The sequence below is a fragment of the Vicugna pacos genome, chromosome 7 (assembly GCF_048564905.1).
Source record: "Vicugna pacos chromosome 7, VicPac4, whole genome shotgun sequence".
Classification (NCBI taxonomy): domain Eukaryota; kingdom Metazoa; phylum Chordata; class Mammalia; order Artiodactyla; family Camelidae; genus Vicugna; species Vicugna pacos.
The window spans coordinates 17,518,841-17,541,427 of NC_132993.1; the positions used below are offsets into that span (position 1 = coordinate 17,518,841).

The 22,587-nt window shown below is 38.9% G+C and overlaps 1 protein-coding gene across 1 annotated transcript in view; it reads right to left on the bottom strand.

The window, feature by feature from the left end:
- The window catches only part of EXOC4 (exocyst complex component 4), a 685,089-nt gene that overhangs the window by 645,669 nt on the left and 16,833 nt on the right, over positions 1-22,587 (bottom strand). The window contains exons 2-3 of the mRNA XM_006216779.4: positions 17,869-18,058; positions 7,486-7,680 (exon numbers count right to left, since the gene is read on the bottom strand). Of these exons, the coding sequence (XP_006216841.1) occupies positions 7,486-7,680; positions 17,869-18,058 (385 nt within the window). The remainder of the gene's footprint in view (positions 1-7,485; positions 7,681-17,868; positions 18,059-22,587) is intronic.

Genomic DNA, 22,587 nt, shown 5'->3' on the forward strand with positions numbered 1-22,587 from the left:
AAGGACAATTCGTTTTGATTTATTGCATAGCACAGGCTATACCCTACATCAAGGGTTCCAAATTTGTCTCAACAAGAAAATCAGCTGGATAATGCCAAAAATTACTGAAGCTGGTGTCCCACCCCCAGAGATTTCAGTGTAATCAGTTTAGGGTGTGACCTGGGCTTTACAGTACTTGAAGGATTCCCCAATATGCAGTTTGGGAATCACTGCCCTACAGCCAAGTGAGCCAGCTGAAAATTCCTGAACCTTATGAGGTTTAGTGCATTAAAACAGAATTTCTGTTGGCTTTAAAATAAAAGAGGCAAATGGAGAGCAGATAAAAAAAGCCAACTAAAAGAGAAGGAAAGCTACTGCAATAACCCAGTGCCTATCAGTGTGGCTTTTAAAAACCCCAGCCTTCAAAAACAAACTGAGCAGCAAGAAGAATAGTTACTACAAAGCCCTGTACCCTCTTACTCTCTAGGAGAAAAATAATGCTACCACACTAAAGCTATTTACTTAATTTGAGACAGAAAAACTGAGGTTACTCTTTTTCCAACTTTATTTTCAGCTTCTCCTTAATCTTTTTGCCAAGAAAATCAGATGTAGGTGTCCAAGGGAATGCAGGGGTCCAAAACGCAGCAAGAAGCAGCTACAGCTGACCACCCTATTTCAATAGCAAACACTACCCCACTCCCACCCCCGGTATTCCTGGAACCCCTTTCTTGTTGAACTGATTGTGATATGAGACGCTTTACTGTTTCATCATCTCTCCCTTCCTACTAGCATGTAAGCTCCTTCAAGGTTAAGGCCAGCTTCACAGATACACATACTATAAACGCAAGCAATCAACAACAGCACTGTCACATTCATTTGTCCATCTATCAGAATGTGTGCCAGACTCTTTCCTGATAAATTATTAGTACAGAATGGGCATCAGTCTTTCAAATCAATCTTCTACACTAGGAACAGATGGGCTTTACTGGTGGCTGTTTCATTATTAATCAACTGATATATTTTTATCATGTTGTAGAGAAATCCATATGGAACACTGAAATTATTTTTGCAGTCACTGAACCTCTTTCAGCTTAGGTCCCACAAGTTCACTAGATTGTTTCAGCTTCTGATATTTATGGTGCTTTTACCTCAATACCATTCCCAGAGTCATGATGAGAAAAAAGAGAGTCCTGTGAGATCTCAGAAACTTTCAAGCCAGATGAAAGGGAAATGCATTTTTGGCCCCTTTTTTCTCACTTGTACATGAATTATTTCATAGTGGATGCTATCTCTTCCCTGCCCATTCATAACACAAGAGAAGAGGATCAGTCTACTTGCTAATGACACAGTTTTACTAGTACCAAGAGGCGCAACCTCATTGGTCCACTGGTCATGCCACCCAAGCATTGACAGAAAGACACTGTAACATCAACTAGTCTAATACTAAAAACATTTTTGATAAGCACCCTCCAACAGTGAACTGGCTTATATCGAATTACAATACCAAACAGATTAACACATCGACTTACCTAAGACTAGATTTTGCAACAAACTGATCTTGGACAGTTGGCCAACAAATCACATTGTTTATAATTAGACAGTCAATAGACCCAGTGAACACATACTTGATGTAGGCTGAAGAGGTGACTGATGACACAGAGTCTGAAATCTGTTCATGCCAAATCCCCAAAATATGGCATAGAACTTTGGGGTCTTGATAATCCATCTAAGTATGTGTTAGAGCAAATTAAACTTGTTTTCTGAGAAAAATCCTATCACTGCCTGCAGGAATTCCCGTGGAGTAGTCTTCCATTCACGCATATGTTCATGTTGGGCAAGAAGGAATCAAAAATGCCTATCCTATGCTTCAACTCCTTCATCAGCTAAAAACAAGTCCACTTCAGACCGAGTTTTGAGAGTCTACCATGGGAGAATCACCATATCCTTTCTTACAGTATCAATAAAAATCATCAATTATAAATCACATTTCTAAGGTCTTACTACGTACACTGTGCATACTTTACAAGCATAGCTTAATATGTCATTTAATCCCTCCAACAACGATTATTCTCAATGCCAAATCTCAGAAAAAGTCTAAATAATTAGCCCCAAGTCATCCAGCTAGTCAAAGCCAAAGCTGGGATTAAAGCACAGGTCCACCTGAGTCACACTAAGCTGATCTTCATAACCTTGAATGTTGTCCAACAACTGCAAAGGATCTGGTCAACTAAAAATATGCCAAATATACTTATTTTTATTATAGGATCTTAGAAAATTGTGCAATTAAATAGCTATTTTACTTCTTTATCCCAGACGAGGCCACATTTTCATAGGGTAAGTGAAATAATTCCACCGTACCATTCTCTCAGCAAAGCACTCTGGGAAACTCTGGGAAGAAGGCAGCTAACATAAATATGTTGTTCTTATAATTACCATAATAATCCTTAACTACACAGCTAAGGATTCTCTTTTAAAAGGTGTATAAAAAAAAGACAAAATGATCGACAGACATTCAAAATCTCTACAATCTCAGGAAGACTTAGAAATGAAAAAATGCTTTCAGTCACAAGCCTTGTGACTGTCAGCTGAAGTGCTTCAAAACTCCTCACTGGCATGGTTTTCACAGATTGAATGTAATTATGAATTGACTTCTACGGGTTGATAAATCAGAACTTGGGTAAGTGGTTTTCAAAGCTCATCTGTGCAATTTCAGGTTGATGCAGACTTCCACGCAAACTCGCCTTAAAAAAAGTTCATAAAAATATTAACTATCATGAAATACCTTCCTGGTTAGCTCGTGCCACTGGGAAGCAGCAGCTATTCTTATATTAATAATTCTTCCCAGAATTAATCAGTCATTGTATATTAGAATCAGCAGCTGGAGTGTTTTGAGTGATAATGAAACCTGTAACAAGGCATCTTCAGTCGTCTTTTCAAGACAATAAGGGAATTAAAATTTCAATTTAAATGCAGAGGTTTGAAACACGCTTCACTGGCAAAATTACTTCAATTAATGTGAGTGGAATACAAAGGACAGACTGCAGAAATGTGATGCAGCAACCAGAAATTATGTCATTAATGTGCTTGCATCAACCCTGCACAATGACTGCAAAGGTCTAATTTAAACCATACATATCACAAAGCTACAGGCTACAATATTAATCAAGTCTCTGATTTCAATGTGACGGATACAGGCTTCTTGTTGGATCACTTTTAGCTTCTCGTAAGCCAACAGCAGCTGTTTACCTTGAAGAAGGAAACAAAAGGCCAGGCCTATTTGCAGACAGTCCCTGTCATGACAATTTAATTATTTTATGCAATACTCAGGTTATCATATCAAAAGAAATAAATATCCCATTGAGAAGCCAAGTCTACAGCTAGCAGCCCAGTCCGATGGTGAAGCAGCAATTGCAGGAGCTGACAAGAGCCATGGGTCACCACTGATTTATTTACTCTGGTTTTATTAACCTAAGTAGGGATTAAATTACTGGGCACCTGCACCTGCCTTAAAATGGAAATGCAAAATCTTCTGATAAACAAATCCAAGGAAATCAGAGGGTTTTGAAAGACTACATTGTTCTGTCTTCACTTTCCTCTGATGTCTTTTAGCAAAGATTTCCATTTGGACCCTTGAGATGCCTTAAGTAGATTTTACTTCTAAGAGCACATAACCATGAGGAAAGGAAATGTGATTATTTTCTCATATGAAGTCCAATGAAAGTGCAGTTATAGACCTTACTATTCACTCATACGAAAGGCCAAACTGAAGAGTACTTCTGACCTTTTGAGCACACCTTGAATCCCACTTCGTGATATCTTTATTGTATATTGGGATATGCTAAACACCCCCCCCCAGGTTATGCAAAGCAATTACCTCATCTGGAAACTGGGGAGGATATCAGAAACCTACCCTCTCACAGGGTTGTTGTGAGAAGTAAATGTCTTAACAAATGTAACATACTTAAAATGGAACCAGCACACAGTGAGGGATTAATACATATTAGCCATTATTATAATTATGGTTTTTGTTATTCATTTAAATACTGCAGAAAGGAAAGGTTAGAAACTACAGAACCTTGCCATTAAAAAACAAAACAAAAAACCCAAATCAGAGAAGAGAAACCACACCAGAGCTCCAGAGAGGAAATGCCCTTGTCTCTGTTTAGTGAAGTTAAAGTCTTCCACATGGTTACCGATTGGGCTAATCACCTGTGAATGCTGACTGTATGAAGTGCACTGTGTACTACTAAGCACAAAATAGACAGAAATAGGTAAGATACAGCCCCTGCCCTCAACGACCTACCGTATTAACAAAAACAATTACATTTCAATGAGATACACACAGCGTATGGAAACAAAGAAAAGCATCCGATCACATTCAGCATTCTTACCACAAAATATGTAACAATTCTTTAAAAAGAAAGAGAGAAAAGCATCTAATTACCCAGGATATTCAGAAACCTGATGAAATGGGAAACAAGTCTTAAGGAATATATCATCATTTTCCAAGCAGGCAGCATTAGAATTAGGTTCAGGGAAATTTATGATTTATAAAATATAGGGATGTGATAGAGTTTTCTCTATATCAGCGACTAATAACTACAAATTACAATAAAAAGCCACTGTTTTTAAAAGCAACAAGAAATATGATAGCCAGAAATATAACATACATAAATATCTCTAAGGAACACATTACTAAGGCATCATTATAAAAGACATAAATGAAGACGTCAATGAAAAGACATATCCTGTTCACAGAGCTGATACCAAAGTTCATATGGAAGAGTAAAAGGCCAAGAATAGCACAGCAATTCTGAATAGCAAAGTGACAGAACATCTTTACCTGCTATCAAGACATATTACAAAATTACAGTAATTAAAACAGCATGGTTTTGGTGCAGATACAGACAAGACCAATTGGACAAAAATAAAGAGCTCAGAAACAAACCCATGCATATGTGGAAACTTGGTATGTGACCAAGGGGAAATTATAAATCTGTAGCAAATGAATTCAATAAATGGTCTGAGTCAAGTGGCTATTTATAAAGATGATTAAATTAGATCCACAGTTCATATCATATATGAAAATAGATTTTAAATAAAGAAAATTATATAGGAGATTCTCTTATATGACAATGATTTAGGGAAAAGTTTCTCAAAATAAGAACCACGAAACAAAGGAAAAAAGAACGAAAAACAACATTGCATTAAATTGTAAAACTTTTTAACAAAAGACACTATAATGAGAAGGGTCTACTTCATAGCGCAGGGAACTATATTCAATGTCTTGTAATAACTTATGATAGAAAGAGTCTGAAAAAGTATATATATGTATATGTATAACTGAATCCCTATGCTGTACAGCTGAAACTAACACAACATCGTAAATCAACTATATCTCAAATTTTTTTTTAATTTTTAAAATTTAAAAAAGACAGCATAAATGAAAAGACATACCACTAACTGGAAAAAGGTATTTATAATCCACCTAACAGATAAAGGCTTAGTATCCAGAATACATAAAGAACTACAAACAGAAAAAAAAGATGCATTTCTGGGAAATCTCTCTCTCACACTCACTCTTATCTGGAGGTGACTAGTCTTCCTTCCTAGGCAACCCCCCAGACCCCCCACTTCCCTCAACTAACATAGTTTTAGTTAGAACTGACAATCCTAGTACCCAAGCTGGCCCAATCTAGATCCTATTCTCATATTTTTCAATTAGAAGAAAAGGATGATTTTCCTCTGCAAAGCTGGAAAGATGCAAGATACAGCTTACAACCCTTCTTTTCCCCTTTTCCCCACTCAACCCCACCCACACGCAGAAGTAGCAGTCTACAGTAAAACAATGAAGAAAACCTGCATGAAGAACATACAGATGTTCCACATATGCCCCTGTCCTTTTAGCAGAATGGTCACCTGAATAAAGCAATTCTTCTACCTAAGCTAGCTAAAGCTGAATTTCTGTAACTTACCACCAAGAATTTAAACAAGTATTCAACGAGGTCCTTAAGAAAATAAGTCAAAAAAACAAGAACAGTATTCATTATTGATTAGCTCTTAAATGAGCCCTTAAGTAATAAAGGCTAATTCTAAAATCTGAAATCCTAAAATGAACATAATTAACATGGAAATAAATTCTAACAACCTATTTTTAATATACGGCACTTACTTAAAAGCAGGCCCACTACAAAAACATCATGATTCAAATAAATGTGTATACGCTACACATATAATATATATAAGCTTATCTACTCTGATTGCTGAATCTTCGTAATTTAGCACCTACATGCCATCCTAACACATAAACCAACAGTAAAGCTAAGAGGTGACTAATTTTTTTGTCAGACATTCTACAGTCATTAAGGAAGATGCCACCACAAAGATACTGAAAATAACCAACTATTTTGCTGCTCTGAAGAACAGATCATTATTAATCTCCTTCCACTGTGGAAACTGAGTATTCACTATCACATAACCAGGTTTTAACAGATGATGAAGTTCGATGACACATCTCCCCTCCTAGTTACCAAATTTTCTTAAAAGCTTCTTATGGCAGACTTAGAGCAAAATCATTCTCGAAAGTCAGAATAAATTAGAACCACTTAGAGGACCTAACCTGTTTTTCTCCCATTAATTCCTCTCCGGGTTTTTTTTCCCTGTGTTATAGCCAATCTAATTTGTTGAAACAAAGATGAGGGACGTTCACCTATTGCGGAAAAGAAAATCCAAATCCAGTCCATCTGCTACCGAGAGTTTCCGTGGTCCCCAGACAACTACGAGGAAGGAAGTGGAAGAGTTTGTGTGCAAAGAGGTAGCAGACACAGCAGGCCTCTCTAAGAGAGCCACAGACCCTGGGAAAGTTAGGGTTTTTAGGGAGCAAGATGTGTATTTTTAGTTTTTATTCATCTTCTTGACACTCAGCCACATGCACCACCAGCTGCAACCATCTCTGAATTTTCATTTCTAATTCACGAAGTACCAGAATGGTCTAAGATAGAGACTGAAGGCTAGGCTATGGAGTACTCCTGCCTGACAAAGTTACTTCCAGAATTATTCCCCCAAAATTATTTTCTTTCTTATCAATTTAAAGGAAAAAACAAAGCCCTAATGTTAAAATTCCTTCCAAAGAGTTGTAGAACATCGAGTTTATAAATCTCCTAAAGTTCTCTCTTGTGCAGATTTCATTCTTCAAAATGGGATTCACTATCTTCCTCTGAAGCTTAAAAAAAAAAAAAAACTCCCATTATCATTCCACCATGACTTAAGTACCTTCACCATTACACTTCTTGCCATTGTTCTAAAGGCAGACAATATGTAAATAATAATCTCCTACCATTTCAAACACTGAAATTAGGAGGAGAACCAGCCAGGCCTCACCTGCAAAGGCTCCTGAACCCCAAGAGGGCAATTTGTAATGTGCTTCATGAATTACAAAATTCAGAGAACAAAAGAAGGCTCTTCTGTCTTAGCAGAAACGCCCACGAGCGCATGCTGTGCTCTTACCAGCATGTCGGTGGCACTGAGATAGTGCTTGCTGGCCATGCACTGTTCCAGCTTCTGAGGTACTTGCTTGATGTTCTCAATTTCATCCAGCAGGTTCAGGACATGTTTATGTTCAATCCCTTCAATCCACAATTTCCGAAGCTCATCTCGCTTACAGTGCAACAGCATCTTGCATGAAAGCAGATTCTCTTTCACCTACAATGTAACACAGTTACAATCCTGGGTCAGTCCCAAGTCTCACCAGCCTAAACCCATCATCTGTTTGGATGCTTCACTGGTACTGCTGTAAGGATCAGTTCCTAGTTCCCACTCACACGCTTTCACTGGTCTGCCTGCAAAATTCTAATCCTGGTTCTGACAGACTCAACTAAGTATGTCACCATTTCTGTGTCTGTATTTTCTCTCTGGTCCCACCTTTGAGTTTGTCTAGATAAAACTACTCACGATATAAAGCATTTTGAAAAGAAGAAATTCCACCCTGATGTTAATACCTCTAAAAGGGAATGACTGATATCCCCATTCTTCCTGGCATATTTCCTATTCAGCTGACAGGTCACCGGGTCTATCCTTTGAGATCTACAACTTCAGCTCAAGTTTACAACCAAGGAACTGGGCCTTCATTTCACCTGACCAAAATGAAGATAAGCCCAGTTTCCAGAAGAGAGTAGATACATTCAGAGATCATCTCCAAATCAAGAGAATTAGGACACACCAAAAAATTTGTCATGTATTTTGCTTTTTAAATAGTGAATAAGACAACTGCAGGCATTCTCACACATCTGCAATTTGGTGACCAGCATAGGCACAGCTTGAAAAACCAGAAGGAGAGGGTAGCCATAACGTACATGATAAGAACATTTTCTTTGTCCACCCTAATTTAAATAAAAATTTTTTTGCTTATTTTTACTTTAATTTCCTTTTTTGATTAAAATAATCCAAAATTTTTGTACTTTCAATTTTATTTTTAATCCTTTAGATTATTTCAAGCCACTGAACACACATTATGTGAAAATCTAGATTATAATAACAGAATTGGTGGGTTTTTTAATTTTATAACATGAAAAAATAAAGAGAATCATGAGCTTTCACAATTCACAGAACTTCTTTCACATACTTTTGACGTTCTTCTACACATATTTTTATTTAAATTAGAAATTCATAGTTGTTTAGTTTTGCTGCTTTTTGTTTGAGGTAAAATTTATACATGAATATATCAAGTGTCCCCTGTAACAAGTTTTAGCAAACACATACACCTGTGTAACCCAAACCTTCCTCAATACATAGGACATTTCCATCACCCTAGAAAGTCTACCATTGTTTTTAAGAATTGAAAATCTGTCTTCTACAGTATCTGGTGTGGTGGTGCACGATGCTATATTTTTGGCGATTATAAAACTAAATTTCAACGTTTTTCCAACAAACATGGAAAATATGAAGATAGAATGCTAAAATTAGAAGACATCTCGGGAAAGCATCTAATCTAATCCTACAACTTTAAGACAAAACCTAAAACAGTTTTATCAAACTCTTCAATATGAAAAGAGGACTGAACAAAGGGACTTCGTCATCTCTCTTGATAAACATAGCAGAATGATCATCGGCTTTTTGGGGGAGGGGTCATAGACCCCTTGGAAAATCTGTTGATGTAGGTTCTAGTTGCCTCTACTCCTTCTGCAGTCCCACCAAAGAGATGGCAAAATTACTTACGTTTAGCATAAAACATCACGAAAAGAGAACAGAGACGAAAGGACAGCAAAGACGGCAAGAAACTCTTGGAAGCTGGACAGATGACACTGAGTGGGGTTTGCTAACCCTGGAAGGGAGGCACCAAGAACACTGAAGGCAAGAATACAGGGTCAAAACGTTCAGAGTTTATTTCGGAGCCTTCATCCAACCACACAGACGAGCAACTCCCTCCCCTCAACGCTGGCCAAAAATAGGAGGTTTAAACTGGAAGAAACGCAATTAGAATCTGGACCAGGAAATGCCAGATACATCCCAAAGGAGGGTGTGAGGCGCTGGACAGCAGGAAGCTGAAGTCAAGGTAAGTCAGCCTGCTCTGCATCCTCAACCTCCTTCCAAGGTTTGCTCTGATAATACTCAGCTCGACTTTGAGCCCCAACACAGGAAACTTACGGCTTTTCCCTGGGAAAAGAACAACCAAGTGGAAAGATCTATCGATAGTGCTATTTGAGATTTCACCAAGGCAACTGTCAGGTCCCTCTGCCCCATCACCACTAGACAAGCCCCACTACCTGCTCTGAGCTTCCCATCAGCTTTGTAGGACACCTCCCTCCATCCAAAGAGTTAGCCAAGAATCACCATACAGTCAAGGAAAGCCTGTATTAAGGAAAGATAGACATCAACACAAACAAAAAAGTGCTGAGGGGTGTGGGGGGACAGAAACTAAGCAGGAAAAAGAAATTTTTAAAAGCTCTAATATCCCTTAGGGAAAAGAAGAAGGTCTTACATCAATGAAACAAGAGTAAGATACTATAAGAAAAATCAGAGAATGAAAAGCAGTTCTTGGAAATTAAATATGTGATAGAAAAAAAAATTCAATACTAAAGTTAGAAGAAATCTTTGAGGAAATTTAAAACTCCAAAGAGCAAAAAACAAGGAAAATAGGACATAGGAGGGGACTGATTGAAGAGGTCCAACACTTGCTAAGAATTCCAGGGGAGGAAAAATGAGACAGTGGAGAAAAAGAATAAAAGAAAAGAAAATGTCCCAGAGTAAAAGACATGAATTTTCAGATTCAAAAGGCAGACCAAGTGTTCAAGATCATGAAGGCGAAAAAGATCCAAGCCAGGGCACATGATCCTGACACCATAAGAACACAAGGACCCAGAGACAATCTTAAAAGCTTTCAAAGCTGGGGGGTGGGGGAGCGCAGCCACAGGCCATACATACCAAGGATTATGAATCAGAATACATCAGATTTTCTCAACAGCAACACTAAAACCTACAAGACAACGGATTTTGAAGACACATTATTCCTAAGAGAGAATTCTTTCCGAGGAGAACTATCAATCAAGTGTGAGGACAGAATAAAGACATTTTCAGACAAGCAAACTCTCAAAAAAATAAACCTTATATGCACCATATCTCAGCAAGCTACGGAAGAAGGTACTCCATCAATACAAGAGAAAAACAGAAGAGAAGAAACACAAGATCCAGGGAAGGGGTAAATCGATGCAGAAGAAAGGCAATGGGATTCTTCAGTCATTAACTCCAAGGCAAATAACAAAATGGTACAAGCAGAAAGAGTATGTTGGGTGGCTTAGATGCACATATTTATGTTGTTATAGTAAAATGAGCACAGGCTATTTAACCAGAAACCAGGATACAACTACATAGAGAGGATGAAGGAAGAAGATGAGGTGGGGTGGGGAAAAGAGGAGACAGGGGCATAACTGGAAGTTCATATACAATGTCTAAAACAGAAAAATCAAGAAAAATAGTATAAACATATTACTTAGAAATACAAATAGCTGGTTGAAAAAACAACTAAAAGAGTTTAAGTCCATGCCTTTGAGGTGTTGGAATTGGAACTGGGTAGAATGAGACAGGAGAGTGCTAGTTTTTAATCAGCATTTGTGGTTTTATATGATTTTTTTAAACACATTTTCAACATCATTCCTCAATCTTCTTGGAGTTCCTGGTCTCTGGGTTAACAACTCTAACTATTAAATCCATTCTATTTCAAATCTTGGTTAAAATCTATCAGAAACTGATTTCTGATATTCTTCTCCTATCACCTTGGTTCTTTACTTCTCAGCTTTATCCCCTGTGTTTAATGGTTACTATGGAAACAGTTAAAAATACATTTTATGTCATACAACACCCAACTAGGCTCCTGATCAAGAGAGTGGGAGATAAACTTAGAGTGTCAGGAAAGTTTGGCAAACTCCTTTCTAATGGGAAAAAGACCACTATGGCATTTCACACTAGGATATATACAATGTAATCCACTCACCCCTTTTTGTTTACTACATGGAAGGAAAATGAAAAGGAAGAGAGAATTTCTGTGTGTATTTCGGGGTCGGGAAGATGGCATCAGGATGTGTGGAAAACAAACATCAACAAAATTATTCCCTCAACTGAGTTTAGCCAAAGCTACAGATCTAAGAAGCTACAAGAACTTTTAATACTAATTTGCCCTGGGCCTTCAGCTTTTTGATTAGAAAGTCAGAGTTATGAAGAAATGTTCTTTTAAAGCTCGGGGTCGGAGGGGACATTAGCAGCAGTAAGATAAGAAACATGAAGAATCATGAAGCTGAGCAAAAGTTGTCAGACATAAAAGAGTATATACTGTATGAAGTTCTAGAACAGGCAAAAAGAATGTAGAGTTATAGACAGGGTTAAAATCAGCAGCTGTTTGGAGCTGGATGGGGTTGGGGGGTATTGCCTGCAAAGCAGGAGGGAACTCTCTGGGGTGATGGTAACACACTCAAGGATACATACATTTGCCAAAACTCACTGCATTGAACTGTACTCTAAAAAATAATGCATGCTATTGTATGTAAACTATAGCTCAACAAATATGATTTTTAAAACAGGTTGGAGAGAAACAGGAGTATGTCCATTAATGAATATGTAAGAAGGGTACCATCTTACACCTAAACCTTTACTTCTCAAATGCCTATTCTTTTAGAAATGCAGTGACAGCATCTTAATTACATTCTACTTAATTTATCAGCATAATTAAGATTGAAAAGTTACATTACTGTTTCTTCCTTAAATAAATTCATGAAGAGTCAAGCTTTTCAAATCATGACATCAAAACCCAAGAAATCCTTCCTCAAACCCAAGTTTCCTTTGCTTCCTAAGAATTCTAGCAACTTCAGTTGCTCCTAATCACCTGTTCAGCAATAGCAAAAATTTCCGTTTCAAGACTCACAGACATAGAGAACAGACTTATGGTTAGCAGCAGGTAAAGAAGGTGGGAAAAGATAAATTGGGAGTTTGGAATTTTCACCTCTTGGGGAGTGATGGAAATGTTAGCTATCTTGATTGTGGTGGTGTTTCCTCAGTGTATACATCTATCAAAATTCATCAAATTGTACATCTGAAATATGTGTAGTTTACTGTACAGAATTTATGACAATAAAGTTGTTTAAAAAAAGAATACTAGTTTCAATAAAAATGAACTTCAATAAACAAGTTAGTCTAATTAGAGACTTTTTAATTGGTGACTTTAAAAAGAGAGAGTAAGGCACACAGGGCCCAAGAGGTCATCATGAATGGATACAGGAGAGGATGAAGCAAGCAGGGAAACAGACTTCAGCAACTCTGCCTTGGGAAGTATCAAGAGAGGGAAATGAACGGGGGGCCTCTGAATAACACTGTGGGAGCATTTGACAGAGGAGGATGCTGATGGAGGCACAGGGCAGGTGGTGGAGGCCTTAACTCTTAAGTCGTAAAATCAGAAAAGCATTGAACTTGATCAAGGATAAGACAAGGAGAGGAGGAGAATACCTTTGAGTGTGCGTATTATCTGTAATAAAGCATTATCAATGTGCAAGCACCTCATCGAAAACTGTACACTAGAAATAGCCTGTACAGTTCCCCATATGCAAGGGATAGTAAACGAAAATTAATGTAACAACCAACATTAATTCTAAAAGTACAAAATACCGTATTTTCTCCTTTTTGTAGTCAAAATGAATCTACATATAAGCATTTTTCATGGGTATCCTAAACACGTGACCAACACACATTTTTCTTCCCATAGGCTTATATATAGAAAGTGCCTAGAGAGAATGAACTTCAGAAACACTACTCCATGTTTGGTTTAAAAGCCCTTTAGAGCTATGGATCATTTTTAAATTACCCTCAAACTTCTATTTCCTGTGCTTTTTGCCCCTTAGTTTTTTAGCTTCCATTCTAAGGTCTTAAATTCTCTGAGAGGTTCCACTCAACCCTTTCCAAAGGCAGTGCTTTCCTTCTGAGTTGCAGAGTCTGGATACAGTACACAAATTCAGATACAGTTAAACTTGATGAAAAAATTTCCTCATAGTTCTTGTGACCACATCACAGCACTCCAGACTACCGCTCAGATTTTTCAACTACAGTGTCTCATCATTGCTCTCAGTTTCACATGTCCATTTCTGGGCTTTTTCCCCTTTCTTATACAAGCAGCTAGGATTTTCTATCTTATATCCGGACTTAAATAACTTCTTACCAAAACCATGTTGTTTGACTCTGACTTTTTTTTTATATTAAGGTTATTCTTCATTCTAATTCTACTGCTCAAGGTATATTTTCATATACAAAGTCACAACACTATTTGAGTTAAATGTTAAGTAATGGATGTTGTATTACTCAAGGATTAAGCCCTAATGAATTCTTCAATCATCACATATGGTTATTTCCAATTACAGGCAAGAAAAATGACTTAAGAGCTTGATCTAGCACCAACAGAAGTGCCAAAATCAGGGCAAAATGTAAAGGGTTTATGCACACATCACAACAGAGACGAGCATCTATGTTTTCCCTTCAGCCTACCTGCTTCTATAATAAGCATTAGATGGATACTTAGTATCTTTAAAGAAATCTAATGTCATCTCATCTACCTAGTACAGGATGGAAGAAACACTCAAAATCAAATACTACCAAGAAGCATCACCTGTACGGCGGAAGCCTCCAACTTGTATCCACTCATATTCACCTATTTTGGTGGTGCTGCTGCTATACCAGTCATTATTATGAGAGACACTGACGGAACCAACGGATTCTGAAGTTTTCTAACGTAACATCTCACCTGTATTCAACAGTAATAGGATAGCCCAAGTATTTTGCTTGTTATCCACATAACTGACCTGATCAATTGTACATGGTGTTTTATTTGCACATATTTTTTTAGTCTAGAAAAAATGCCAATTGGACTTGACTGGTGTCAAGAAGTTCGGAACATCTGGGAAGAGTCAGATTCATCTGTCAGCTCACATTATCCTCAAGGACATAGATTCTGACAATATAACATAAACCCGTCCATGAAACAAATTCCAAATACACATACCAAAATAGGAAATGTGAATAGTTTTGTGCTCAAGCTTTTAAAGGTAACAAAGCACGAATATGAATATCTCTCGTCTGCCCTGGCCCCCACTAAAATCTGTTCTCATTATAGCAGCTCAAATAGCCCTTTTAAAATGTTAGACACCACATGTCATTCTTGGGCTCAAAACCTCACCACGATTTCCCATCATACCCAGAGTCAAAATCAAAGTCCCTACAGGGATCAAGACCCCACATCACCTTCTCCCTCTGCCACACCTCCTCTTCCCCGCACTCCTCTCTCTGGCCACTCTCCCCACTTCCCTCTGTGCTCCAGCCCCCTGTCCTCCTTGCAGCTTTCCCCAAGTTCCAACCCTGTTCTTGTTTCAGGATCTTTCTGTACCTGATATTCCTTCTTCCTGAGGTGATTTTCCAGACTGTCCCTCAGCTCCTTCAGGTGTTGGCTCAAATGTAACTGCAGTGAAGCCTTTCCTGACCTCCCTATTCAAAACTCCCTATTCTTTTTCCTTGCCTTTTTTCCCCCAGTGCAGCATTTCTTACCATCTGTTATGCCCTCTTTTACTTATCTATTAATTTATAGCCTGTCTCCCTTGACTAGAATATAAACTCCACAAGGACAGGCATTTTTGTCTGTTTAATTCACCTCTATACCCCAAAAACTAGAGCAAAGCTCAGCACAAAACAGACACTTCTTACACAGAGACTAAATCAATGTTGCTAAATTCCATTTGTTTTCCTCTCTCCACCCACTAGCATGTAAGCTCCACAAGGACAAGGACTGATATTTTCCATTATATGGAAATCTAAAAAGTTCAGCACCTAGGACAGCACCAGGCACAAGGCTGGCACTCAACAAATATTTGTTGAATGATTCGTTACATTCTTTGACAGAAAGCAGGAAGAAAATTTCAACTCAGATCTACACATTCGCAACAACTTCCTTGGCACTGAAATAATGTCATCCAATGATTATTGACTCCTCCCCATTTTTAATTTAAAAATATACGTACTTGTATTTTGTATATAATCGAACGTGCAATTAAAACCCAAAAATGACATGGAAAGATTGGTGAAGAAATAGTGGTTCCTTGGCAATAAGAAATGGACTTTCACTATAACTCAAAAGAAAAAAAAAACAGAAAGGGACTTTAACAGTACAAAATTATCAAGTTATACAATGAAAAATTCACCTTCACTTTTCCCTAGTATCTTTCTTCTCCCCTTTATCAATTAAAGGCTTTTCTGAAAAGAAATTTACCCTTTTCTTTCTCTTGCCAATATTGAAGCTAATTCCTAATAGTTCTGTGACATTTACTTTAACAACTGTCTGATATAGTAAACAAAAAGCTTTCTTTTTCATTGTTTCCTTTTGCTCAAAATTCGGGCATCCTTAAAAATGAGGAGGGTGAAAAGACTGTGGCTGCTAAAACAAATGTGAAACCATCAAGATGAGACTCTCTTTTTCAGTGCCAGCAAACACTCTTTGTTTGGGCAAAGATGCTATCGACTCAAGAGTGATAGGGAATGAAGGCAGAAACCACTGCAGTGCTTCCTTTGAGATCAGGACAAAGTCTTTCCAGTCAAGCAGACTAATCGGAAAACACAAATACCAAAAGGTCCTTCACCCTTACTGTGATTACCCGAGGCAGAGCCAGAAGGTCAGCAGCTGTATACGTTCATTTTCTGTCCCCTCTCAAGCTTAGTATATTGGGTCAAAATGGACTACAGTTTACTTGAAATCTACAGCAGCTGATCTATAGCTTTACCTAGTTTCACAGATAAATCCATAGGATGAACTCACCACTTGTAAAGGTTAAGAATTATAGTACTGCCTTTGAAAATGCCCAGTTAATTTTAAAATAGAAAGAGGCCAGCACATTGCTTTAAAAAAGGTTAAGAGTCTCCTAGTTGTGGAACTATACTCTTAAAGGCTGAATCTTGTAACAGCTTTCTTACAAGAGTAACTTACATATCTGCTTACCAGATCGTAATGTAAGGGTTAGAAGGCAGGGAAGAAAACATGTGAGGATACCACAAGCACAGCCATTACCAGGCAGGTACCATCCAGAAAATGCCTTAACCAATCGACTAGCACAGGGCAGTGCTGCAAATAGTCTATGCAGTGCTCTGGCCACAGAGGTGCTTGAAGGTCAGCTGCTGAGTGCTAAGGAGGGGACCAAGCATAGGACTCTGCAGCTCTCACCCCAAACAAGAGGGGAGTGGTATGTTGGAGTTCTGCAGAATGTCTCATTTACACCAAAGTGGGGGAATACTGTTTTCCAGATGTCTGAAACCCAGCAGCAAGGACCTCAGAGCAGAGACCAGGGTTCAGATCCTAAGTTTGTCAACTGAGGAAAAGACATCATCATGCCTGGCAAGGAATCAGTGCTCAGTAAGTGGTAGCAATTGTTATTTATCAGACAGCAGTAATACCAGGTGTTAAAGGAGTGACCCTCGAAATACACAGCCAAGAACCATGTAACTATGATGTGACATTACATAACCTTTATTTAATTAGTGCATCCCTTGGCCAAAAATAAAAATACCCCTCATGAACCCACTTTATCCTTTAGGAACTAAAGATGTGGCACTCAGGAACCAACAGGTTTTCAAAGACCAACCACAGAAGGAAGGAGGTGAAGAAGGAAGGAAGGAAAGAAGGACAGGACCAACAAGAGGGAAGAGAGGGGAGGAAGAGGGAAGGGAGAAAGAAAAAGAGTGAAAGAGACAAGGAACAGCTCCAAGATATGAAAGACAGTCACAAAATAAAAACTAATACATGCTTGTCACTACTAAAGAATGATATTCAAGAATTTCAGTATTTATAAATATTCCACTATATGTTTAAATAACTTGTAAACTAGATTTTCTTCACTATAATTACCAAGAATGTACCAGGATGGCAGAGAAACCACAGCTTCAAATGGGGATGACATACTCAAAACCAATTTTTTTTTTACACATTTTCAACTGCTATAGCAATATACACACATACAAAATGTGTGACGTGGGCCCTTTAAATCCATCTGATACACTATAATGAGAGCCTCCAACAGTAAGAGACCCTGGAGTCTTAAAAGAGCTTCCCTTTCAGGTTTCCTCAAGGTGAGGCCATCTCCTCTGTGTCCCATCACACTGCAGGGGAAAGTAATGGCAGAAACCAAAGATTAGACATAGGGGAGAAAAACAGCAAGGCCAAGATACCCTCTGTCTTCCTCTTCATCTGCACAACTCCTGAAAAGCATCAGTCTGAATCAATCGTTAAGGCCATTACCACTGCCAAGGCACCTCCCCAGGCTACAACCCCTGGACTAACCAAAGGTGCGACCATCACCAGACACCAGAGGCACGGAGGCTCACCTGCTTTATTTTGTTTCGGGAGTTGGTGATGCGTTCAGTGATGCTCTGGTACGTACGAATGGCTGTGGTCAATTCTGTGTAGTGCTGCACGATCAGTTCATCCAGGTCGCGGTCACACTTCTCATAGGCTTCTTCCAGCCGCCCCTTCTCGTTTTCTCTGTCCTCAACATCATCACTGGTAGACAGGGTCCTGGTCAAGACAGAATGTATCAAGCTGAGTCAAATTTAAAACCAGAAAGTAGAAGAAAGATGAGGTAGTCAATGAGAGCACATGCATCTAACCAGGAAATGGAACAAGTTACTAAGAGAAAATACAAAACCACCCGTATAGTCAATTCCAGTAGCAATCTAAGTGGATTTATTGGTGGCCAATCCAAGAAGTCTGTCCTTTCACTTTTCCCCTTGGCATAGTCAGGTACCAGGCAACATGAACTTGGCAAGAGTCTGGGCAGGTTTCAATTTATTTGAGTGAATCCTAGTATTTCCAGTTCCCTTACCAGTGAGAGGTCTGGCCAATGAGACCTAAGGACTTCTAGGAAGAGTTTTCTTGCAGGGGAAGCAGGCCCATTTTCCCAACACTGGGTCTGGTTATACAAAGCTAAGATACTCAAACAAGTTAGCCATCTTACAACCCTGGAAGGGAAAGCCAAGAGAAATGCCAGCTACCACCATTACATCATTGGGCTATGGAAGCAGCCAGTAGTCAGCTGCCTTATCTCTAGACTTCTTCTGGGAAGATAATAAATATCCATTTCTTAAGTCACTTTCACTTGGTCTTCTTTTCATGTACAGCCAAACACTATAAAACTGCTCCTATGCTGAGGAACCACTTTGCAAACAGTTCATTCAAATGACCTGAATTTGGTACAGAGCCCCCAGCGGCCTGGAAATCAGGTCACAGTAATTCTAAAACCCATTACAACGGCAATAATATCAGCTATACTACAAGACAGCCCCTGCATTTACCATTCTTCCAACAGTACTAACAAGACTGATACGAATCAACAATAAGCAGGGAACGAGATAGATACACTTATTAAAAATCTTTCAATAACTTAGTTTGATACATGGGCCACAGATCTTTGTTTCCTCCATTATCTTTCTTGGATAATTTTTTTTAATTTAGTGTTATAATCAGTAACAAAGAAACCTTTTTCTCTTATCTGTTGGCTGCAGTAATTTAGAGTTTCATTAAATTCCCTCGGATTTGTCAGCTTATACATTCAGCATACTTTGTTTCATTTATCTTTTTTAATTTAGGGAGGGGGTAGTTTAGGCTCTCAGTGATGGATGTAATCAATTATAAGTCCATCATCAGAACTGATTTCAGAGATGGTCTGTCAGTGAATCAATCACATATCCCCTTTTAGATTTTTGCTGGCAAAATACTGTAGAACAGTCTTCTCCAAACTGTCATTTAGAGTAAAAGATCTTAATTTGTGAGTCACATAATACATAAAACTTCATTTTCAATTTAGGGGGGGATTCAGCAGGCCAGTCTCTGACTGCAATCTAACCTCTAGAAAGAATTCTCTAAATGTGTTAAGGTAGTCAAGAGATGGGGTCCAGCATGAAATGGAGGTGGGGAGGGTGGGGACAGAAATTCAATGAAGGACTGCCGGTAATTTAATGGTAAACACTCAGAAAGGCAATGCAGTGGGAACCCCAAGACTTGAAGGAAGGCCTTTACCATGCCAGGTCCCATGCCCACCTCTGTCAACTGGTGAGCCTATACCAGGCCATTACCAAGTTTAATTTCAGGTAGAAAATACCACACAAGCATTTGAGTAATACAGGTAATCAGAGTAGCAAACTTAGGGGGAATCTGGTTTCAAGGATGGACCTACCAATATTACTTGCAATATTTGGGTCCCGGGTGGCTAAGCATGCCTTCCTGTTGTTTCTACAACACAAAACTTTGCTCTTTTCATCTGAAACCTTCCAGGCTATTGTTAAGTAAAGCACAATTAGAAAATAATTTCAAATTATCAAATAACTTCAATTTATCAACAGTCCCAAAGGGAAGAGTTCCTAGATACTTAACTCTATTTCCCCCTTGTCACAGCAAACAGCCACAGACTTTTCAAAGCTACAGTGGATCAGTCTGCCATCTTTATGATGCTTTGCATAATTTCCTCTCCACCACCATTTGTGGAAAGAAACATGCCCAACAGTCACACTGTTTATATCAACTACCACAATTACCATTAAGGAAAACAGGCTGAAAGACAGGACACCTTCTTGGGCATCACCTGTCACTGTAACATATTACTACCGCATTAGGAATTATTCAGAAAACAGAAAGGATTACTAAAATGAAGATGACATAGTAAATCGGGCCTATAAGGGGTGGGTTTCAGCTCCTATTTTCATTTTCAGAGACAGTATTTATATAAGGAAATCGTCTGAGCCATCTTTGCCCCACATATGAAATTCATCCTCCTGATGTAAACTGGGCTGAGTGACATTTTGCCTTTAGTCAAAAACACTTACATTAGAGAACTCCGAGAGAACAAAACTGTTAAAAGGTTTGGGGGTTTTGTAATTAGAGAATAGAAAAGCAGTGATAATAATAGCCACTAACATCTAGAGAGGCTGCATTTTATAGATGGTTAATCCTCAGAACAGCCCACTGGAGCAGGTCCTGTTAGCATCCTTCCTCTGCTTTTTACAGATGAAGCAGCTAAGATTTGAAGAGGGTACATTAATTTGCCCCACCTCACAATGAGGGTAAGGGGTAGTACCGTCTGTTTTTAGATTATGCTCCCAACGGGTGGGTAATAGCTCAGTGGCAGAATGTGTGCTTAGCATGCACGAGGTCCTGGGTTCAATCCCCAGTACCTTCATTAAAAAAAATAATTTTTAAAATTAAAAAAAAAAAAAGATTACACTCCTAACTGATAGAGTCATGGGCTCTTCAACCGAACTGCCTAGACTAGAACCCTGGCTCCCCCATTTACTGCCCATATGACCTTGGTCAGAGTATCTCATTTTGCTCACCTATACAATACGGGTAGTAAGTATACCTTCCTTACAGGGTTGTAGCTGAGAATTAAATGAGATCAGACAAAGCCCAGCTTATCAATAGCACTGGCGATGGTGGCTGGCTGTCACTGTAATAACAGCAGTAGTTACAGCGGTCCAGGCAGTGGCAGTTTTCCCAAATGTCATGGAAATGACACCCTTTGGAGACAAAAGGTTCAGATTCCATCAACCCCAAACACTAGATCATTTGGCCCTGGGCCTGGGTTTTGACCTCTCTTTCACCTTACTCCTCCTTAACGTCAAGAATTGTGAAGACTCTGAGATTTTATCCTACACAAGCTAACAAGTTAGCCTGCCACAGTGTCATGGATGTTTGTAGAAGTCACAAAACCTGGGTCGGAAGCTAAGGATTTAATTATTCATAGCACAGCAAGCAGCAGGAGCATCAGCCTACTTGTAACAGTTCTCCTTGCCTCCAAGTCCCATGGGCATCAGGCAGATGGGCCCAAGTGAATGCCTGCAGATGAAATCTGAGCTTAGAAAACTGAATCTCTTATACTGGACGGTAAATATGCCTGCCTTTTGCTCTGGAGGGAGGTATTATCTCTATCTTCCAAACACCCAAACATGTCAAACACACATTCTCGACGAAGACGGTCTAAAATAGGCACCAGTGCTCTGCTCACAAGAACTTCAAAACACAATCCTCCCAGGGAACCGAATTCATTAGGTTCCTCCAGGGACTGCACGGTGTCAAGCAAGAGTAGACAATAAACAAAGATTCATTTCCAACCTGTTTCCTTTTCTGCAAAGTGAGACCACAATAAATATTTGCAAAATGAAAGAATGATAGACAATAAGAGCAGATTAATTCTAGGGAGAAAGTTCCCCCACGTGCTACAAAAACCCAGCAGATTTCAGTGCAGGACTATCCCACTGGTAGCCGGACACTTGAGCTGAACTGATAGCAGGGTAGGAGAGAAATCGTGTCATCCAGCTTACCCCGCCAGCCAGGTCAGGAACCTCTCCTCAGCCTTCTAAGCCTCTCTGTTCCAGGGAAAGCTCACGAGCTCACAGAGCCTTTCACTGCAATTTTGAACAGCTCGACTTGTTACAAAGCCTTTTATTTAAATAAAATAAAATCAGCCTCTTTGTAATGTCTACCCACGGATCCTAGTTCCACCTTTTTCAGTGAGTCTATTCCCTCTCCCATAAAGTTTCACTCTAAATGGTAAAGGACTCTCAATACTTCTTTCTTCTCAGGTTCAACACCTCCAATTTCTTCAGTTGTTTCTTCCACAACATGGTTTCCATGCAGCCCATCATCCTTGCTAATTTCTTTCAGTCCCCTTGAAAACGGTAACACCCATGTATGACTTACTACATACCTGCACTAGTCTAAGTGGTTTACACATAATAATTCATTTGTTCCTGCAACAACCTTGTGAACTAGGTCCACTGTTCCCCCTTTTTACATATGAAGAGACTGAGCTGTGTGTTCGAGAACTTTTAAGTACCAGAGCCAGGCCTCCAATCTGGATACTCTGGCTCTTAAAAGGTTCCCTATCCTGCCTTTCAAGATGTGGTACTCAGAACCGACACAACATATGGTGTGACCAGTCCAAGCAGGAAAAGGTTTTATATCCCATAATATGGGCACTATATTTCTAATAACGTAGACTTAAATGACATAGCATTTTTGTAAATATTGAGTCCAAAAATTATCCAAGATCC